General features: G+C 36.4%; 1 protein-coding gene across 1 annotated transcript in view; it reads right to left on the bottom strand.

Moving 5' to 3' along the window:
* The window catches only part of XIRP2 (xin actin binding repeat containing 2), a 73,385-nt gene that overhangs the window by 32,095 nt on the left and 19,236 nt on the right, over positions 1-22,054 (bottom strand). The window contains 2 exon segments of the mRNA XM_065931687.1: positions 9,245-9,382; positions 14,828-14,988. Of these exon segments, the coding sequence (XP_065787759.1) occupies positions 9,245-9,382; positions 14,828-14,884 (195 nt within the window). The 5' untranslated portion in view covers positions 14,885-14,988.

The following is a 22,054-nucleotide window of genomic DNA, read 5'->3' as shown; positions in this document are numbered from 1 at the left end:
CTTTGCTCATGCCTTGTGTCCTTCCAGTTTTGTTTTTTTTTTAGCATGATAATTCATTTGTAATTATGCAAACTAATAAATAAATGAACATTCAAAAGAACAGACAGGCTTGACTCAATCCAATCATTTTCAGATACCCAAGAGAACAGGTTTATTTTGAGAAATACCAGATCCAGAAGCAGCAGAAAGAGCTAATAATATATCCTCTGATGTCAAGTGCTTATAGAAAACACCCATTTTCATAAAAGTAATTATATGAAAAAAAAATTTTGCAGATTTTACTAAGTTATGAAAACATAATGATTGTATAATGTTAATGATTTCTATTGTTATTATAATTTTCCTTGCTCTTCACAAACTAGCAAAATCTCAGAACTTAAAATTCTTTATCTTGCCATTCTATTATTAAATTTAAAAGGAAAGTATATTTAGTAAATATATTATAGTATATTTACATACTTGAGAAGCTTTTTAGGTGTAATTACACAAAGAGCACAGTTATAATTCTAAACTAATAGGACACTTCAGATTGAAGAAGGGGCTATACAAATACATATTTTTTTTTTCTATTCCAACTTTCCCTAAATGTCTACTCTCTTCCATAAAAGAAGACATACAACTTGATTATGTCTAAATAATCTGTACATCTTTATCAACATCAAAAGCTTTTTGAGATCATGTGTTGAAGCACTGAGAATATGAAATTCTGCTGTGATTTTGTGTCTTTGTGGAAAGGGTCCAGGTGACACTCCCTCAACAACCACAAGCCCCGTGATAAGCACAACGCCACTCCTTTCCTCCTGAGCAATCCTAACTCCTTTTACTTGAAAGAAGTGAAGGGTATATCTGTAAGCACACTTGTCTTTTGTAAAAGAAATTGAAAATGGGTTCTATAAGAACAAATAGGTCACAGAAATGGAAAACTCACAGTACCATTCACAAGAAGAGGAACTATGGTCATAATACCGAAATAACTGGAATAAATCTTGTTCCTACAAATTTTGTTTTGGAGAATCAGTGAGATGATCATAGAAAGAAAAGCAACCAATTCAAGATATTTTGAAAGTGTTGGATCTATGCTTGTACCTTAGTCTGATTTATGAGTATTCGTACTATCCCCTGAGGTCCTGACTGCCTGAGAACCAAGGGGGTCGGGGTGGGGCTTCATACGGTAATGCTTCTAAATCCCTCTAAGCCACCAGGCAGATTAGTTTCTTTGCTCATTTTCAGCAAAGTAAAGGTTAACAGAGAATTGTCAAGAGAACACACTGATCATAACAAACACCCTCTTCCAACAAACCAGAGGATGACTCTACACATGGACATCATCTGATGGTCAATACTGAAACCAGATTGATTATATTCTTTGCAGCTGAAGATGGAGAAGCTCTATACAGTCAGCAAAAACAAGACCGGGAGCTGACTGTGGCTTAGATCATGAACTCCTTATTGCATAATTCAGACTTAAATTGGAGAAAGTAGAGAAAACCACTAGACCATTGAGGTGTGACCTAAATCAAAGTCAGGAATAGATTCAAGGGAAAAGATCTGGTAGACAGAGTGCCTGAAGAACTATGGATGAAGGTTCATAACACTGTTAGGAGGTGGTAATCAAAACCAAGTGAAGTCGCTCAGTCGTGTCCAACTCTTTGCAACCCCATGGACTGTAGCTCGCCAGGCTCCTCTGTCCATTGGATTTTCCAGGCAAGAGTACTGGAGTGGGTTGCCATTTCCTTCTCCAGAGGATCTTCCCGACCCAGGGATCGAACTCAGGTCTCCCACATTATAGGCAGACGCTTTACCATCTGAGCTACCAGGGAAGATAATCAAAATCATCCTAAAGAAAAATAAATATAAGAAGTCAAAGTGGTTGTCTGAGGAGGCTTTACAAATAGCTGAGAAAAGAAGAGAGGCAAAGGCAAAAGGGAAAGACATACCCAACTGAATGCAGAGTTCAAGAAAACAGCAAGGAGAGATAAGACTTCTTAAGTGAATAATGCAAAGAAATAGAGGAAAACAATAGAATGGGAAAGACCAGATCTCTTCAAGAAAATTGGAGATACAAAGGGAACATTTCATGCAAAGATGGGCTCAATAAAGCACAGAAATGGCAAGGACCTAACAGAAGCAAGAGAGATTGAGAAGAGGTAGTAAGGATACACAGAACTCTGCAAAAAAAGGCCTTAATGACCTGGATAGCCACAATGATGTGGTCACTCACCTAGAGCCAAACATTCTGGAGTGTGAAGTCAAGTGGGCCTTAGGAAGCATTATTATGAATAAAGCAATTGGAGGTGATAGAATTCTAGCTGAGTTATTTCAAATCCAAAATGATGCTGTTAAAGTGCTGCATGCAATATGCCAGCAAATTTGGAAAACTCAGTAGTAGCCAAAGGACTAGAAAAAGTCAGTTTTCATTCTGATCCCAAAGAAGGGCAATGCCAAACAATGTTCAGACTACCACACAATTGCACTCATTTCACATGCTAGCAAGGTAATGCTCAAAATCCTTTAAGCTAGGCTTCAAAAGTATGTGAACCAAGAAACTTCAGATGTACAAGCTGGGTTTGGAAAAGGCAGAGGAACCAGAGATCAAATTGCCAACATTCACTGGATCATAGAGAAAGCAAAAGAATTCCGGAAAGACATCTACTTCTGTTTTACTCACTATGCCAAAGCTTTGACTGTGTGGATCACAACAAACTGAATAATTCTTAAAGAGATGGGAATACCAGACCACCCTACCTGTCTTTGGAGAAACCTGTGTGCAGGTCAAAAAGCAACAGTTAGAACCGGACATGGTTTCACCAAGATGTACAGAGCTATAGGAAGGTGGACATGAATAGGAAGAGAGGAGACAGATGGAGACTGGGTTGCAGGAGGCTACCAGTTGCAAAGCATATTCAGGGATATTAATTTTAAACTAATCTTTAATTGCCTAATGAGCTTCTAGGAAATGATTCTGTCACCCCAGGCCAAAAAGGCAAAAAGAAAGGTAAGGTGTGAGGCACAGAACAATGCCATCCTTCTTTGGCATTTTACTTATAAATAAAATAAGTTTATGAATCGTATTCTACTTTGAATGGCAAAGTAGTGGCAATACTACTACTGATAGTAGCTGGTGTTTACTGAACTGGTCATATCTGCTGGTCAATTCTGGTAAGAATTTTACATGAACCATCTCATTTTATTCCTAACACACATGCTACTTAATCCTCACTTTATAGAGCAGGTTCTGTGGTTAACTCAGCAGACTATAACCTGGGCTGTCTGATTCTGGAACTGATAGGGTTAACTATTCCTCTTAAACTGCCTCAGTTTGATTGGGTTACTTTAGTTACAACATTCATTTAAAAACCATGCACACAACTTAAAAAAAAAACATTTCAAGACATACTTTTGGTCACAATCCTGTGTGCTGATAGAGATATAGGTTAGGTTGGAGTTGTTAATAGCAATCCAGGCCCTTGAAAAATTATGTATGTGGCTTAAAACATGTGGGTATGTGGCTTAAAACACTTTTTATGAGAAATGCTTTGCAATGTGGACATACAATTAATAAAAATATGTTTAGCTTGCTAGAAAATAATTATGGGTCACCTTTAAAGAATCTAAAACACACAGATGTTAGATATGTCACAAGCTGTCAAAAATGTTTTCTATCAACCTAAAATTGTCTAGAGATTGTTTCAAATCCACATAATCTTAATAGAGTGGGACTGTTTATGTGAGGCTTTTTGCAACAGCAGATGTGTGTGGAAAGATACACCCTGTCTTGCAGCTCCCTACTGGTCCACATCAGACTTGGCAGCAGGGAGTGGAGGTCAGGCATGCTTTAGACTCTTGACATAGATTCAGTGCAGCCGTTCCCATGTGAAAGCAATGACCTAAGCACAGCATCACACTGATTACTTACCAGATTTTTGGAGCTCCATCTGTTCTTCCCTATGTAAACCACTCAAAATGGGGAAAAAAGAAGCAACTCCAGAAAAGAGCTGCTAGGACTTCACAATTAATATGCAAACAGCTAATCAGTACTGTGTAAATACAAGAGAAAAAAAATGAAGAGGAAATAAGCATGAGAGGATGAAGATCAAACCCTGAATGTGAGAATAGGGCACAAAGAAGGAAGGTCCTAAGATTGCTAATGGGTCCAAGGTTTGGTTTTTGGAGGAATGGGAAAGTTCTAAAATTAGATTTTGGCGACACTGCACAACTTTGTAAATGTATTAAACAGCCATTGGACTGTACACTTACAATGGGTGAATTTTATGGTATGCAAATTATCTCAATAAAGCTGTTGAAAATGAAGAAAGAGAGGATGAAAGTCTTTAAAAAGAGCAACAACCCAGAACCCATACAAAGGGTGAGTGAAAATAAACTCTGACAAAAATGGCATTTTCCTACCAACAACACATTTATCCTAATATCTGCTCCATGTACTTCAAGATCTCTTTTTAAAGATAAGGGGATGGGTTATTCAGAATGTTTTCCCAAATGGAGCCTGTTTTAGTGAGTGGATTAAAAATATCCCTCTCAAGTGGTCCTTTCCACTCTAGTATTAAGAACCCACTGCTTTTCACTGACTTAGAATTCTGAGAATTCAGTCCTAAAGACAAAATGAGAAACAATGCTAATGTGATATTTCTAACCTAAATATCAACAGGACACATGCTGAATGGCTCATAATCCCTTAAAGAGGGTTGGATTTCATTCTTATCTACAGGAATCAGTAATGGATGCTTTGAAAAACAGACTCTAAATGGGTGATATTAAAAACAGTACTAACTACCAGAACCACCGATAACAATAACGTTTTCCCCAACACATTCTTCTAAGAAGCTGAACTCCATACCTCTGTTACCCAGAGACCATGACTGTCCAGAGGGACTTCTTTTTCTAATTTACATAAGGATATTCCCACAGACTAGCAGTGCTGTTGCTAACTGTTAGACAGGCAGGACCATAAAGTGGAAGTCTAGAATACATAAATAGGATATTATTCCAAGTTTAAAATGTTTGGCATAGTGAGTGTTCCTGTACCTTGTACCTGCTTTCCCCCCACTATTTAGAACCTCTCTTTCAATAGGTATAATCAATTAAAAAAAAAAAAAAAAAGAGGGAAATTTACCCTCAGAGATAGCTTAATTTTCAAAACTTGTTTAGTCCTATTGCCTGTCTTCTAGACAAACTGCTTCCAAATAGCTAATTACCTTGAAACATCTGACTTCAATACATTAGGAAGAAAAGAGGCAGATTGGAATTCATATTACATCTTATGAAATTATTAGAGGAGGAAATGGCAACCCACTCCAGTATTCTTGCCTGGAGAATTCCATGGACAGAGGAACCTGGCAGGCTACAAGTCCATGGGGTCGCAAAGAGTTGGACAGGACTGAGCGACTAACATTTTCACTTCACTGTGAAATTATTACTAATTGTGATGTTAGATATTGTCAGAAATCCAAAACAAATGTTCTTTCTTTTAACTCTAATTAAACTTTATTTCCAAGTTAATTTATATATGTTAGCAAACTAGATATTTTTCTGGCCATGGGCAGAACTTAGCAGAGAGATAAATCTCAAGTACTTTAAACAAAGAGACAGAAAATACTCTCAGGCATGACAACAATTTGGATAAAACAGAATTAACTGTTCGTTGACCAATAAATCTTTTGTCCTCAATCCCTGCTGATAAAAGAGGACATTTTTAGAATGCATTCAGAATGCTTTAAACATTTAAGTGAATATCTAAGACATGATTTTTCTACATTTTCTGCTCTATAAACAAATTTGATAGATATCTCAAATTTCCATTAAGGATTATAAGTCAGGAATTTGATTTTTTAAGGACAGATGACTTGTTTCTTTTATTTCCCTACAGATTTCTGTGTAAGGTTCAATAAATGGTATTTACTTGTTTATTCTCCCATGTTTCCTCTATAATTTATTTATATTGCATTGCATTATGACTTAGATTTAGTAATTCCTCATGGAATTACAGGGTATTACTAGTATGTCTAAAGGTAGATAATGAAACTGAAGTTCGGAGAGGTCATTACAGGTCTAGAATCATGCAGCTATTCAGATTTTTAGTGCATTTTTTTTTTTTTTTACTCTTACATACTTTAGTATTTCATGTTCACAGAGCAGGGATTATAGCTTATAATAGTACGCTATACTTGCAAGGAGAAAAATGCATCTGCAATACACACACACACATATATTGTTTGATTGCTTTGATTTTTTGATTGCTTTTTAATTTGATTTTTTTTACTCAGGTTTGATTTGTTTTTGATTGGTTGATTGTTTTGGTTTGATAGTTTTTATCCAGCCTCTATTTATTGTTTGTTCCTAAGGGGATGCTGAGGACATGCACAGAGGCTGCTCAGCCAATCAGCATCCTCTGGCTATAGCACTTTAGTTCTAGAGGAAGCGCGTGTATTCTATTTAGAGCCAATTAGATGTTATAAGGCTTTTTCCTGGGGCTTCTGGGAAAAGGATTCTCCTTTTTCTCCATCATTTTTAGTCTTTTCTGGGGAAAATTTGAGTGAAAATGGGGCCAACTCAGAGGAAGTAAGGCTGAGAGGTTAAAAAAGAAAAGAAATATGATCAAGGAGATATTCAGTTTTTAAAGCAAACACTTGGAAAGTGCTTATAAGGTCCAAGAACAATCTTAAGTACTTTACAAAAACAGCTTTTTTTAATGCTCTTAACAAACCTATGAGGTGGCTGCTATTCTAATCTTGGCTTTATAATTGAGGAAATTGAGACACAGAGAAATTAAGAAATTTGCCTAATGTCACCAGCTAATAAATAAAAGAGGGCTTCCTTGGCGGCTCAGCAGTAAAGAATCCGCTTGCCAAAGTAGGAAATGTGGGTTTGATCCCGGGGTCGGGAAGATCCCCTGGAGGAGGAAATGGCAGCCCACTCCAGGATTCTTGCCTGGCAATCCCATGGACAGAGGAGCCTGGTGGGCTACGGTCCATGGGATCCCAAAGAGTTGGACACAAATGAATGACTAAATGACAACAAAGAGTTAAGGAGCAGGGGTATGGGCCCAAGTGATCCTGCTCCATCCAAGTGCTCCTGGCTGCTGTGCTGGAGACATACTGCGAATCCTTGGTTAAGTCAATGGTCATGTAATACATGCCTAACAATGGGTTCTCAAAGAAGAGACAGAAAGAGGAAAGGGAGGAAGAATAGAAGGGAAGGAAAGAAGGAAGGAAGGGAGGAAAACTATTCCTGATTTGTTGCCAATTCCCTTGGTATTAATATTCATGATATGGCTGATTTCAAGCTATTAGCATGATATTATCTGGTTTTCAAAATTCCTAAACATTTAATAATGAAAGGGTTGGCACAGGCAAGCTGCTCTAGTATACCTCTGGAAGTTACATCACATCTCCCTTCTACAAGACTGCATTTTTATGAATCTGTAATATTCTTTTTAGTTTAAGACGTTTGTGGTTGGGTTTTTAGTCTTTTGCAAAATAAAGCATCCTAATTGATACCAAATTTTACAGATGATGACATGCTTTCATGGGAATGCCCTTTGTCATCTTTGCCCGCCACAATCACTCATCGGTTTCTCCATCTTAACAGAAACTAAGACTTGAGGGGGTTATGAATTTGGACTACGTAGTACTGGCAACATAATTTGACATATTCAGTGTGCAGTGAAAATGTAATGTTCCTTGTTCAAAAATCACTAAGAATTTCAAGATAATAGCAGAGTATGAAACTAAGTGTAGGGCCCTTCCATCCAAGGGGTCCCGTGTAACTGCTCCCTGTGAAGGTGGCCCTGGGTCTATGTGACTCAGCTGAGACATGTCAGAGGTGGTGCATGAACTCATATCTACAAGTCTCATAGTTCTTACACTCATCACACCGCTTTCCTGTAAATTAAAGGCTCTGTAAAAACCTATACTTCTGCATAGGATTTATTTAAATTATTAATAATGACTATATATCATGTAGTTGATCAATTTCAAGTAAACACACATGCTTGATTCACTTAGATTCCTATGTTGCAAAAGCTATATTTTAGATTACAAGTATATCCAATCCCAGGTTTCCTTGGTGGCTCAGTGGTAAAGAATCCACCTGCAAGTTTGATCCCTAGGTCGGGAAGATACTCCTGGAGAAGGAAATGTCAACCTGCTCCAATAATCTTGTCTGAAAAACTCCATGGCAGTCCATGAGGTCACAAAGGAGTTGGACATGTCTTAGTGACCAAACAGCAACAATATCCAATCTTAATTTATTTACATTACATTTCCTTTAGGCAAAATTAAAAGAAACCTTGCCCTAAACTTGAGCTACTTATATTGCACCTTAAAAATTTTTTTCAAACAAAGCCAGAAAAAGAAAACAAATACTATTTCACATATCAAACTTAATTAATCTATCTGATATACTTTCCCTGCCACCCTACCACCATACACACTCAACTACCTTAATATTCAAAACCTAGACAACTTTAAATATCCTAGGACTTTTTCCGAAAAAACAAAAACAAAAACTTTTATCTCCTATGACAACATTTCAGAACTATCCCAGTTACTTTCTTCCTCGTAGAAAGGCTAGTTACAGTGCAATTATTATTTTTCACAGTGCCAGGCTCAATCTAATGAGTTTTATTACTAATATTTTCACATTCAAAAATCATTATAATCCGTGACAATATTTGGTGATATAAGACAATGGAGTAATGAAATGGGGAAAAAAAAAACTTTAAGATCGCATTTAGAGGTTGCATTATTAACTTTTGTATAACATCTGGGTTCCACTACTCAATTTTTGATGATTTTAAGAAAACAGAAAACTCCTCAGAATAAGCAGCTGAATAATGCTTCAAATTTAATCTATGCAAACAAATAACAAGTAGTTTATCATGAGATATAATGCAAAGGCAGAGGTTCAATGTAAATATTGTTCTCAACATTTCTGTTTACCTGTTGACTAACTTAGACTATTTAATTTTCATTTTTGAGACATTACAAGCTGAGAAAAAAAATATACCAGTGTGATTTTCTAGAAACATGTCAAAATGCTCCAATAAGTCAATAAATACACTGATATGCTTTCAGGATGATTTTCAAGACATTTAAAAATTACCATTCTTGAATAATGAAAACAAATATACCATCAAAGCAGGCGCGGGGGTGTGTGTTTTATATTAGCACTGAAATAAGAGCATTTCTGCCAGACAGGATTTATTCTTTACTGATAGTAGTATTACCTGCTCAGATCTGTTCTGGCGTTGGTACTGGTACTGAGTGAAGGTATTAGAGGAAGAAGCAGTTTTGTCCTTCTCAAATTGTTTCTTCACTCTGGCCAAACCACCGGGCACTGTGCACATTTCTGATTCTTCCAGCATCTAAGACAAGTTAAGAAAAAGGAAAATTCAACTTTATATCATCTCAGGGCGGGATTCTCAAGCTATTTTAAAAACAATCATTGACAGTTATTAATGGGCGGTATAATAAAAAGATAGTAACATAAACAATTATTTCAGGAGGCCTTTATTACAGAAAACCTTCATAAAAATAATCTATCCATATTGATTTTTCATGTCTCAGTCTTCTGATATAAAGTTAGAAGAATCTTCAAAGTATCGAGTTAATTTTCTTTATCTCAGATTTTGATATCTGGAGATTATACTTATTAGAATGTATTTCTCTCATACTATACAAACTAGCCAGAAATTAGAATAATGGATTAAATTTTAATCCATAATAAAGTTGTCATTAAAATTCCAAATGTCTAGATAGGTAACACATTATTAAGAATATTAAAAAACATTTGACTTATTCCAAAATATACTTAAATCATTAAGGATGAACAAAATAGCTTTGGAGTTATTTTAGGGGAGCATATTTTTAATCATATGCAAAAATATTAAAGTTTATAAAAACAACCACTATTTAATACATAGTGCTGAGTGATTTTCTTCTATATATTTACATATATTTTTTCATTTGATACTTCTCCATATCCTGTGAGATATGAACATTTATCATCCTCACTTTAAAATGAGGAAATTGAGGTTTGGGGAAGTAAGACATCTTGTTAAATTCTCACAACTAGGGTGTGAGTGTGGGAGCTGGAGTTTGAATCCATATCTGCGTGTCTTAATCACAGCTGTCTGTCTTAACACCAGCCTTTAAAAATTAGGCAGAAAAACAGATACTCCGGGATGGATGTACCCTAGGACTCAGCTCTTAGCACTGGTGTATGAGACTCTGGGTTGCGGGGGAGGGTCTAAGTTTAGAAAGATCCAAGTCTATCACTGGCAGTTTACAGATGAGAAAGCTTATTCCAGTAGTAGTCACTTGGAACAGCCTGAACAACTTTGAGAAGTTGTGTCAGATACTCTGCCCTTGTGGGAAGCACAGTAACTCGAAGGCTGTGGTTTTGACGATTCAGCACATTCCCCAGCCCAGCAGGCACTCAAGCCCAGGTGGGAAGACAACTGTTAAGCAAACAGGCCCCAGGCCAACCCACTCTCCTCTAGGATGTGTCCCAGTGTGAGACTGGGAGGAGATTCAGTGACACTTCATGCACAGAAGGTCTCCTGAGGTCTGGCTCAGTCCTGGCATAACCCTGGAAGACTTGAGACCTGGGAGTAACTGGATACCTGTGAGCTGAGTTCCCTGGGCTGTGGACTCTTAACGATCCTGAAATCTTGACTGAAATAAGCAGTTTCTCAAACAAATACTAAAAGTGCAACACTATATTGAGGTTTTCCATACGCTAAAATGGGTTTCCAGAGGTGGCACAGTGGTAAAGAATCCACCTGCCAACGTAGGAGACACGAGATGTGGGTTTGATCCCTGGGTCGGGAAAATCCCCTGGTAGAGTAAATGGCAACCCACTCTAGTATTCTTGCCTGGGATATCCCATGGACAGAGTAGCCTGGCGGGCTACAGTCCATGGGGTCACAAAGAGTTGGACAGGACTGACTGTGCGTGCATGCACACATGCGTGCAATACTCTAAAATACTGGAGATGAAATTAATATTCAGGATTATCTGAATTACTGGCAGACACTCAAGTGGTTGCTTTATCAAGTTTATAACCTTCCCCCCGTTACAGGGCCTGCCAAATATTTAAGAAGAGCACATTAGCTCAATGGAAAGAAGGGATACATTCTGTCAAACTGTAACAAACTTCACACATAAATCCTGGTTAATTACTATCACTTGGTACATGTTAAAATCATAAGAAATTATGGCGTCTCTTTTGAAATTTAAGATAAAGAAAGGGAAGGGTACCCCTCCATCATTTAATTTACATAAATGACCTTCTTCAATTGATCATGTATAGATAATACATAAATATCAAATTACGGAAATCAAGCCAAATTTTGTTAAGAAGAAAGTTACCTTTCCCAACAACTATAAACAATGTGCAAATGATATGCAAGTTAATCTGGTATGTCTGATTAATTATGCTAATGAATGGATATTTTCCTAGTATGTGTGTTTGCACAAAAATATCAGTTCTTACACTGAATAGATCGCCTCTTATCTACTAATTAGAAAAAAATGAATATATCCATTCACTTCCTTTAGCATCGTGCTTTGGAATTAGACTGTGTTACACATGCAACAATGCATACAGTTTGTTCATATTTTCTAGTAATACAATCATGACCCAGTACTCCTGATGCCACTTGCTGGCCTAAGGGAGAAAGCCCTTTGATCTATAGTTTAGTTAGTGGAAGTGAAAAGGTTTTCTTGTTTAGTTCAGCTTGTAAGTGCAAGTTTACCTATGTAAGATGGCAGGACTTTAGCCTGTGGCTATAAGCTGGAGTGATGTTTCTTTGCTTAGACTGAAATCATTTTGCCTTGGTTAGCACCATGTACTGACATCCCAACTACTCCGTGTAATTGTCAATGATCATATAACTTAGATTGCTTTGCATTGAACCTTTAAAAAAATGTTTATCCTTATTCTATATTTTCTATTCTTGGACACAGCAATAAGATTTGGAATTTAATGGGTACACCAATAATAATTATTCTACTTAACAAGTCAATTTAAATACCTAACACAAAATCTACCTAATGTTATTTTAATAGTAAGTTAATTTAAATACATAACACTTAAACCTAGGCAAGTATATTACATAGAGAATCAGCAATTTTGTTTACAAAGAACTGTTCTTGGTTTCTAGAGCATAATAGAAATAACATAATTTGGGGAGTAGGACAGTGATTCTAATCCCATGTGTGAGCCTTAAAACCTGGGGCTAGAGTTCCTTAACCTCAGGTTTCTTTCTTATAAACTAGGGGGAATAGCAAGATATTTCTCACAGATTTCTTGCAAGTGTTAAAAAAGAAGGTAAAGGAAATAAAATTGCACAGTACAAAACGTGTTGTTTTGTTGCTTAATGAATGTTACTCCTCCTTTCTCCTCTAGGGGGCTTCTGTGCACTGATGCTATTTCATAGGCAGGCCTTTCCTTTGGTGGTGGTCTAGTCCCCAAGTTGTGTCGGACTCTTGCGACCCCACGGACTTCAGCCTGCCAGGGTCCTCTGCCCATGGGACTCTCCAGGCAAGAATACTGCAGTGGGTTGCCATTTCCTTCTCCAGGGGATCTTCCTGACCCAGGGATTGAACCCCAGTCTTCTGCATTGCAGGCAGATCCTTTACCAACTGAGCTCCGAGGGAAGCCCCAGCCTTTCATGTTCAACAAAATCTGGCTGATTCTAGGACAAAGAGAAACTGATCTAGGACAAAGAAACTATCTCAGTGTGATTCAAATATAATGGATTCAGTTTGGGGTCAAATCAATGACTTCCAAAACATAAAATAAAATATTTGGTTTATTTGTGTAGACAAAACTTGGCTATAAGTAGTTTTCACGCTTTTTTGATTAAACAATCATTTGATGCAATTGACCAAATGAGGCAGTTATTTTGCTTTATCTTAGATGTTGATCAGCATTTCTCTGAGATAATGTATGTGCTCATTTTTCTCAAAATAATAGCTTAGGGGCAAACCAAACAATAGGGCATTTTTTGGACCAAAGATGCTTTCCTGTATAAGAAGAGGCAGTTTAATATAGTTAAAAGAGTACTAAAGTCAAGAGACTTTGAATCTAGTCTGACTGTGTTGCTATGTAATTACATGACCGCCCATAAATCGCTGTCCCTCAGTTTGTCTTATCTATATATGGGCAGGAAAGACAGGGACTATTAAATTCCTTTTACATAGATTTTCTTCAGAATAGCACTGAAATTAAAATTTTTTATATTAAATAGTGAGAAATTTAGTTTCCCATGTGCCCTATTTAAATGTTTTCCTTTTAACATACTATAAATACAAATCATGCGTTTGTTTTATGGCATATTATCCTCGTGCCTAGTAAGATAAAAGTCTTCCTAGATAAAAGATAGCTTAGTAAATAACTAGTCTTTAGGTATTTTCAAACTCAGCTTGTTTCCCCAAGAAACATTTTTCCAATTTATTATCTAACTTGTGGTGAAGTTGCTTAATGATCCAGCAGGGGGTGCTATGTAAGAAGACTGGCGGGAGGCGCTGGAGGGATACTATTTGTTTAGGAAGTTATTTAGATACTTATTTCTCTACATTCATTCAACATCTATGCTGTGTCTAAAATGTATTTTAATTACGATGTAAAATCTTAAGTGTCATCTAGAATTGCAATATTGTTAATGAGTTTGGCACAGTCATTCTTGTCTCTGAATAATTTGTAAAGAAAAACGCAACTTCACAGTAGCTATTTTAGAATACCACCCTTCTTAGCTATTCTCTCTCTCTTTCGGATAAATGAACATCTTTGCTAATTTGGAGATTATAATTATAAAAGAATATCCTTACATTCCATTAAACTGTAAAGCTTCTACTAATAAAACGACTTCTCAAATCCTGTGGATTGAAGGCCACAGAATACGGAGCCCAACAAACTCTTTTGAATATGACTTTATTATGCATTGGCTCTAAAAATCGGTGGTCTTACTGGATCCTGCTGTTTCCTATAATCATAATTGGTTTAGCAGAGTGCCTACATTGCTAATCTCCCTCATTTCTATGTTGATTAAGCTACTTGTAATGGATTTAGTGCATACAGAGAAATGAAAAATGCAAAAGAAATTATATTGCCAGTGAATTTAAATTAACTATACATGTGAACAAGGAGGGTGGGAGGCAGACCCACATTATTAAGGTTTTGAAATTAATTCCCAACCTTCCTGAGGAGAATAGCTATAGGTTAAATGATAATTGTGGCAATAATAACACATTTATACAGTGCCTTACGGCTCATATGTAAATTATCTCTTTGATTCTTCACAGAGACCCGCTGCAGCAGGTGGGTTTTCCCATTTTTCAGTTAAGGACTGAAGTTCAGAGAGGGGTTAAGATAGTAGCCCAAGTTTATACAAATGGTAAGTGGCAGCATGCATGCTAAGTGGCTTTAGTCATTTCTGACCTTTTGTGACCCTATGGGCTGTAGCCTGACAGGCTTCTCTGTCCATGAGATTCTTCATGCAAGAATACTGGAGTGGATTGCCATGCCGTCTTCCAGGGTATCTTCCTGACCCAGGGATTAAACCTTAGTCTCTTATGTCTCCTGCATTGGCAAGCAGGTTCTTTACCACTAGCGCCACCTAGGAAGCCCCAGTAAGTGGCAGAGCTGAGGCTTAATTTCAGATACCCTGAATTTAATACACATTATTTCTGTTTTCTCTACTTTATCCAATTGTCCAGTAGCAGTCTCATATTGCCATGTAAAGAGGGTATGTGAAAGGCAGACAATCAGCTGGTCTAATGCAGAAGCCCCAGGAGCAGCTTACATTGGCGGAGAAGCTGCGGCAGTCGCCCCTGGAAACAGCTGCCTGGTACCTCGCCATCCGTTCCTTCAAGGACACCACCTCTTGGAGGTCTGACACTCTCTTGCTCTGCGCAGCAGTGTCTTCTGCAAATCCACTCGCAGGCTTATTAGGGCCAGCAGTCACTAAAAACAAAGGTAGCATGCTCAGATATGATTCAGGTTTTGAAAAGAAAATATCATCTTAGGAACACTGAAGGCACTTAAAACATCTGGTTATGGAAAGCAGAGTGTCATATTCCACAGTATTTCCCAAGTTTCACAGTCACCTTCTTTTTTTTTTTTTTTTTTTAACTTTCAAGCAAAGCTACAAAATGCCAATAGAGAAGCATCTGCTTATGCAAACAGCAAATGAAAGTACTGACTGCCTCACTCCTGCCATTATTTCGATAAACAGTAAGTATTTATTAAGAGATACATAATGTTAATGAAACTGCTGAAGCACTATGTATTGGATTTATGCTAAATGCTATAAAAGCATAATCTCATTTACTTCTCTAACAACCTCATGAAGTATGTTCCATTATTTTCTAAAATTTATAGATAAAGAAAACGGAGAATCAGAGTAGTTAAAAGACTTTCCCATGATCACACAATTAGTAAGTGTCAGATTTGGTGGTTTGACTAAATCTTTAGCAAGTCTAAAAATTGCGCTTTGCCTTTCACCTTACCCTTCAACCCTCAAGGAGATAGATCTAGGAAGATCTATTTAGATAGATCTAAAATATGTGAATGCTATGAGAATTATAGACTGGATTTTTTCCTTTTATTTCATAGAGGCATGTGTTACATAAAACAGAATTAATAGTTCCCTTTAAAAAAAAGTTTTACCAGTCATTCCAGATCACCTGATATTTTCCCATGAAAGTCATCTACCTGACAAAAATATAGGGCGTTAGATATTACATATTTGCAAACAGAGCAAAAGGCTGATTGCATGACCACAGAGTAACAGATGTTAGAAGCAGAACAGTCTTAGAGATGCTGTAGTCTCATCTGGTCTAATCAGTTCCTTTTAGGTGTAAGGAAACACATCTAGATGTTTCCTGATGTGAAAGGAATATAAGGACCCTCCCTGGTTAGTGTGATTCTCCATGTCTATTTAAATTTAGGTGCCAGAGTTGGTTTCAAAACTAGTTTTTGTTATTTAATTCAGTGTTCTTTGCTGCTACCACTCTGTTTGTTGGTTTACTATTCACTCTTTAAAAATTGTAATTCCAAAATCATTTCAAGGGCTCCTTCTAGGACCAACCAGTGAATGGTGCGTGTGTGTGTTTTGATCGTTTATCACTCATTCATACACCCCCGCCTTTCTCCTTCGGGCTTGTTGTTTTCTGGACTCACAGGGTAGTGGTCTTTGGTGTACTTTGTTATTTGAATTGGTTTCCTAACACTGACTCAAAGCCCCAGACAACCCCAGTTAACAGACCACCGAGCGGTTTCCTCCCTGCCCTGCTCCCCTATCTTCCCACCTTTCCCCACACTGAACCATCTCATTACATTGTTTGTTTTTTCTACCAGCTACTTCAAAGTTTATGTACACACAGCAATTTGAGAATAATATGTGTGACCCAGCAGAGACTAAAAATCATTTGTAGTTTGACTCCGTGAGTATTTGACTTTCCTTAAGGACTTCTTATTATATTAAATTATAAATATGTTTTAAAGTTTTAATATTTTTTATGTTTTATTTCACACATATCAAAAAGCAACAAAATATAAGGCAACAAGACATTGTATCATATGCATGCTGTGATTATATAACCTGATATATTCACAATAAATGTGAATTATTTTTTAAAATTCATGTCTTCCGAAACCTCTATATATCCACACAAAAGTATAACTCCTCCAGATAATCCTGACAAAAAGAGATTCCCACAAACTACTGAAAGTCTTTCACATGCTGAAGAAAATATGTCTTTATTTTTCTCTGTGCATTGTCTATTTGCACAGATGAATTCTGATTATGTTCAGCCATACTCCTCTTGTTGTAAACAGTCACTATACAAATATTATTGAACATGAACCACTAAAGTTTTTCCACATTATGATATAAATTTCATTTTGCACATTATTCATAAAATATGTCATTCTTTTATCAATCTTAACAGAAAGTCAGTCGTTTATTTTTGCAAAAATTTACAGAGTATTTATTTACTTTCCAAATATTTTTATTTTATCAATTTTTATTCTACTTACTGGGAAATGCCTAAGATTATTAATGGTCAGGAAATCAGTTGTCTGAGAATTAAAGAGATTTGGCTTCCATTGCCTTGTGGCTGTTTATTCTGATCACAGAAAAGACATTACATTTTAATCTCTCTGTTTTTCTCTCTCTCTCCCCCTCTCTTTTCCCCATCAGTGACTTTGCCTACACAGGCAGGATAGTGGAGTAGAAAACCTACCTGGAGCAAATAAATTGTGTCCATGTTGTTTTTTAACATCCTAAGTCAATGTCTTTTAATTTCCTCATCTGAAAAACAAGCTGATGCTTCCTGTCAAATGTACTGTGAGGCAGCATACCTACCTGTTCCTATCCTGATGTTGATGACACCTGATGTAAATTTGTAAGCTTCACAAAACAGTCTCTTTTTTTCCTTTTAATTTATTTATTAATTAAAAGATAATTGCTTTACAGAATTTTGCTGTTTTCTGTCAAACCTCAACATGAATCAGCCATAGGTATACATGTATCCCCTCCCTGTTGAACCTCTCTCCCATCTCCCTCCTCATCCCACCCCTCTAGGTTTATACAGAGCCCCTGTCTGAGTTTTCTGAGCCAAACAGCAAATTCCTTTTGGCTATCTATTTTATGCACCCCACTCTAGTACTCTTTCCTGGAGAACCCCATGGACAGAGGAGCCAGGTGGGCTTCCGTCTATGGGGTCGCACAGAGTTGGACACAACCACAGTGACTTAGCAGCAGCAGCATCTATTTTACATACTGTAATGTAAGTTTCCATGTTACTCTGTCCATACATCTTACCCTCTCCTCCCCTCTCCCCATGTCCATTAGTCTATTCTCTATGTCTATTTCTCTATTGCTGCCCTGTAAATAAATTCTTCAGTACCATTTTTCTAGATTCTGTATATGTGCATTAGAATACAATATCCATCTTTCTCTTTCTGACTCACTTCACTCTGTATAATAGGTTCTAGATTCATCCACCACATCAGAAATGACGCAAATGCACTCCTTTTTATGGTCGAGTAATATTCCATTGTGTGTATGTACCACAGCTTCTTTATCCATTCATCTGTTGATGGACATCTAGGTTGCTTCCATGTTCTAGCTATTGTAAATAGTGCTGCAATGAACAATGGGATATGTGTGTCTTTTTCAGTTTTGGTTTCCTCAGGGTATATGCCTAGGGGTGGGATTGCTGGGTCATATGGTGGTTTTATTCCTAGTTTTTTAAGGAATCTCTATACCGTCTTCCATAGTGGCTGTATCAATTTACATTCCCACCAACAGTGCAAGAGGGTTCCCTTTTCTCCACACCCTCTCCAGCATTTATTGTCTGTAGACTTTTTGATGAGGGTCATTCTGACTGGTGTGAGGTGATATCTCATTGTAGTTTTGAATTGCATTTCTCTAATAATAAGCAATGTTGAGCATCTTTTCATGTATTCATTAGCCATCTGTAAGGACAGTCCCTTTCTTAGTGATGTGTGGCAAAGAAGATAGGAACATTGGTTGCCCGACCTCATGATATGCTCTTTCATAATATGACTGAGAATAGAAACAGTGTTAATGAGTTTAGGGTAACTTTAAAGAGAAAGGTAACACAGAACAAAGTGGGTGTAAGACAGACTCAAAGATAGCCTGTACAACACAGGGAATATAGCCAATATTTTGTAATAACTATAAATGGAAGATAACCTTTAAAAATTAAATAATTGTTAAAAATACTAATAATTGACTGAAAACTAAAGACGCTATTGTCATAAAATACTTGTAGAAAATAGGGAATAATAGAACCTGTAAGTATTCTAATGGAAAACAGAGTGTGGAGGAACATGCTATAAGGCTACAGTGGTCTGTGAAAAAGAGGAAGGGAAAATAAAATTTTAGATGACTATTTCTGATAGAAAGCATTATAAATACTTATATCACAAAACCATTGTACTAGAAGTTATTTGTCTCTGGGGTTTAGAGGTAATTCACTGTGGAGATGAGTAAATGAACTTTTTTAAAAGTTCAATGAATTCTCTCAAATATCCAGTTAATGAGTTCTCCAGCCCAGCCTAGAATCTATTGTAATCCTATATATAGAATGTTTTATTTGCTGATAAGAAAATAATTGCTAATCCACCCAAAAATTAATTCTTTGTGTAATAGAATATATCCTGTAAAGCAGAAAGAGCATATAGGGAAGCACTTGGAAAGAATATATATCACTAACAAATCTAAGCTGTTATCGTGAGACTATTAGAAACCAAGGGTAAGAATGCCTTTTCAAAGAATTCTGAGGTTCTTAGGGAAAAGATTTCTATTATTACCTTTTGTAATATAAGAAGTTATATATTCTGGTTAGACCCAATTTATGTTCACTTCCTATTTTCTTAAATCATGAGAGAGTGTGTGGCTATTTTTCATGTCTCTATTTTCCATAAGCCCCAAACATGTGCTTTTCTTCTGCAGTTTTTAAAAATGAAGAAACTGACTAAACCAATTGATCAATCAAGCAAATTTACCTAGGTTGCAAAATTTATTATGCTTCCTTGAATTTTACTTCCTGTGGAAAGTCCTTGTTTAAGGAATTTTTAAAAAAACAAAGTAGTACAAGGTAAGGCAGAATGCCCTGACTTTGTTGAGCAATTATTCATCTGCATGTAATCAGTCACAGAAGGGTGTGCATAGTCAGTCTTCTGTGTTTTCTTGGAGGTGATAATAGCTTTAAGATATCAGATATAGAAAATGATGAGGAATAGTCAATGTATTGAATACAATTTGAAATTTTCTCCTAATTTCACAATTTCAGTTATCAGTGAAAGAATCCTTAGAAATATGCAGAGACTAATATCAAGAGGCATTTCAAAAGGGTCACTGAGATATTTGCTATGAACTAGTCTTCTAATTAGCTGTTCAGAAATTTTCAAAGATGCAATTCAGTGTTTTTATTTTATAAATGATATGTTCCTAGAGCATTAAAAATTACAAATCTATCCTTATTTCTCATTTAACAAATGTCTAAAAGCTGAAATAACAAGTTATAAATATAATTCTAAGGTCTTTTTAGAGTAATGACTTGGAAATAAAGGTTAATGTCTAGATACATAGTGGTAGGCTCAGTGTATTGCTTCAAAATACTGTCAAAGTCATAAAAGTGTTTATTTAGAAAACACCTAATGTGGCAGGATTCACACGGCCAAGTGCTTTGTCATGATCTTATTTCTAAACCAAGATTCAATCTCAGCACATTTTCTAAATTTAAATATGTCTTCTTATTTTTAAAATATGAGAGGCCCATTCTCAAATCATAGTTGTGGGTTAAGTTTTATGGAAAAGATGATTATGTCAATGAATGTTATTGGATGAAAGACTGATATTGAACACCAGGAGCTTTAAAACTGGCTTACACAAGGATGGTGTGAATTTTTGTGAGTCACTTCTTTACTTCTCTCTTTTGCCTGCGCAATATGAGCTATGTGAAATGAAGTAAAAAAATACTTTGACCTCTTTATTTCACGAAGAGACTGTTTGCTAGAGTCTGAGTTGTGAAGCTGATATTTGGTCTCTCTGGTTTAGAGCACAGGTATAAGCAGAGGTGTGTCTGATTTCCCAGCTGTGGTGAAATCAGAAGCAAAGTCATCAAAGGTGGGAAAAGAACTAAAGGTATGAAAGATTTTTAGAAGAATTAAAAAGCACACATTGAAGGCAGTTAATATAGTCACTGTATGCTGCACAGGGCTCCCCAGCTAGTTCAGATGCTAAAAAATCTGCCTGCAATGCAGGAGACCTGGATTTGATCCCTGGGTCCAGAAGATCCCCTAGAGAAAGGAATGGCTTCCCACTCCAGTGTTCTTGCCTGGAGAATTCCATGGACAGAGAAGCCTGGCGAGCTATAGTACATGGTGTCACAAAGAGTTGGACACGACTGAGAGGCTAACACTTTCTTTTTCATATGCTGCAGAAGAGAAAAACCAATAGCATACTAACAACAACGTGAAAGAAGATGACAAAGATAGAGAAATGACAGCAAAATTCAAAATGCTACTACAAGATAGTAGCATTTCAGTGGGAAGGTGGAGGAATGAGCAGAACAAATGAAAAATGGAATTTTTGCTGAAAATAGAAGAAATATTTGCTGAAAATAAAAGTTGGGCATTGGTAGATTTAAAGTATCTACCATAATCCAGCATAAAAAGTAATTTTAAGACACCAATAGTAAATCCTGGTAAAACATTTGAGAATCAAGGAAAAGAAATTACCCAGACAGATTGAAGGGTTTCTGTGATGATGAGGCAAAATTCAGGATGAACACTAAAAGCAGTTAGAGAACTGATGACTAAAATTTTATTTTTGAGAACTAGAGTCTATGTGAATTCAAGTTGGTACTCATGTGAAAAGTCAATAAAAATCAAAGCACAATCCTTTTAAGTCAGCCCAAAAGAAAACAAAGTCTTAACAAAATCAAAAGGAATAGTGTAAAACCAAATGTAAATAAACGTGTGCCAAACTTCACCTAAAAGACAAAGACAAACAAGTCCAATCATATGCCACCTGCAAGACAAAATTTAAAAAGAAAATATTGGGCAAAAAATTGCCAGGCAAAAATAAATGAAGAGGAGTTATCATGGCTATATTCCTTTCATGCAGTAGCATTAAAAACAAAAATATGTTCAATGAAATAGAGAGCTATTCTATAAATAGAAGATGCCACCCCACTATGAAGCCATAGCAACAATGGGCTTCTGCATAGAACAGAAACATATAAAGGTCATCTGTAACAAAAAGGAGAATTTTTATATAATTTTTGTGAATATAATTGCTGTGGATGACCTTAATCTTTTTCCATCTTTGCCATATGAAACTTCAAAAATAAACTAGTTTAATTATACTTTAATAAGGTTTATTTTAATGTCATTTATGTATTCTTTATTATTAAACAAATGCTGATTATAATAAACATGACATATTCACTATGCTCCAGAACCTCCAGTCTAATTGGTAAGAGAGACAGGC

This window comes from Muntiacus reevesi, chromosome 3, assembly GCF_963930625.1.
Source record: "Muntiacus reevesi chromosome 3, mMunRee1.1, whole genome shotgun sequence".
Lineage (NCBI taxonomy): Eukaryota > Metazoa > Chordata > Mammalia > Artiodactyla > Cervidae > Muntiacus > Muntiacus reevesi.
The sequence above is the reverse complement of the archived record's forward strand: the minus strand, read 5'-3'. Positions and strand labels throughout refer to the sequence as shown.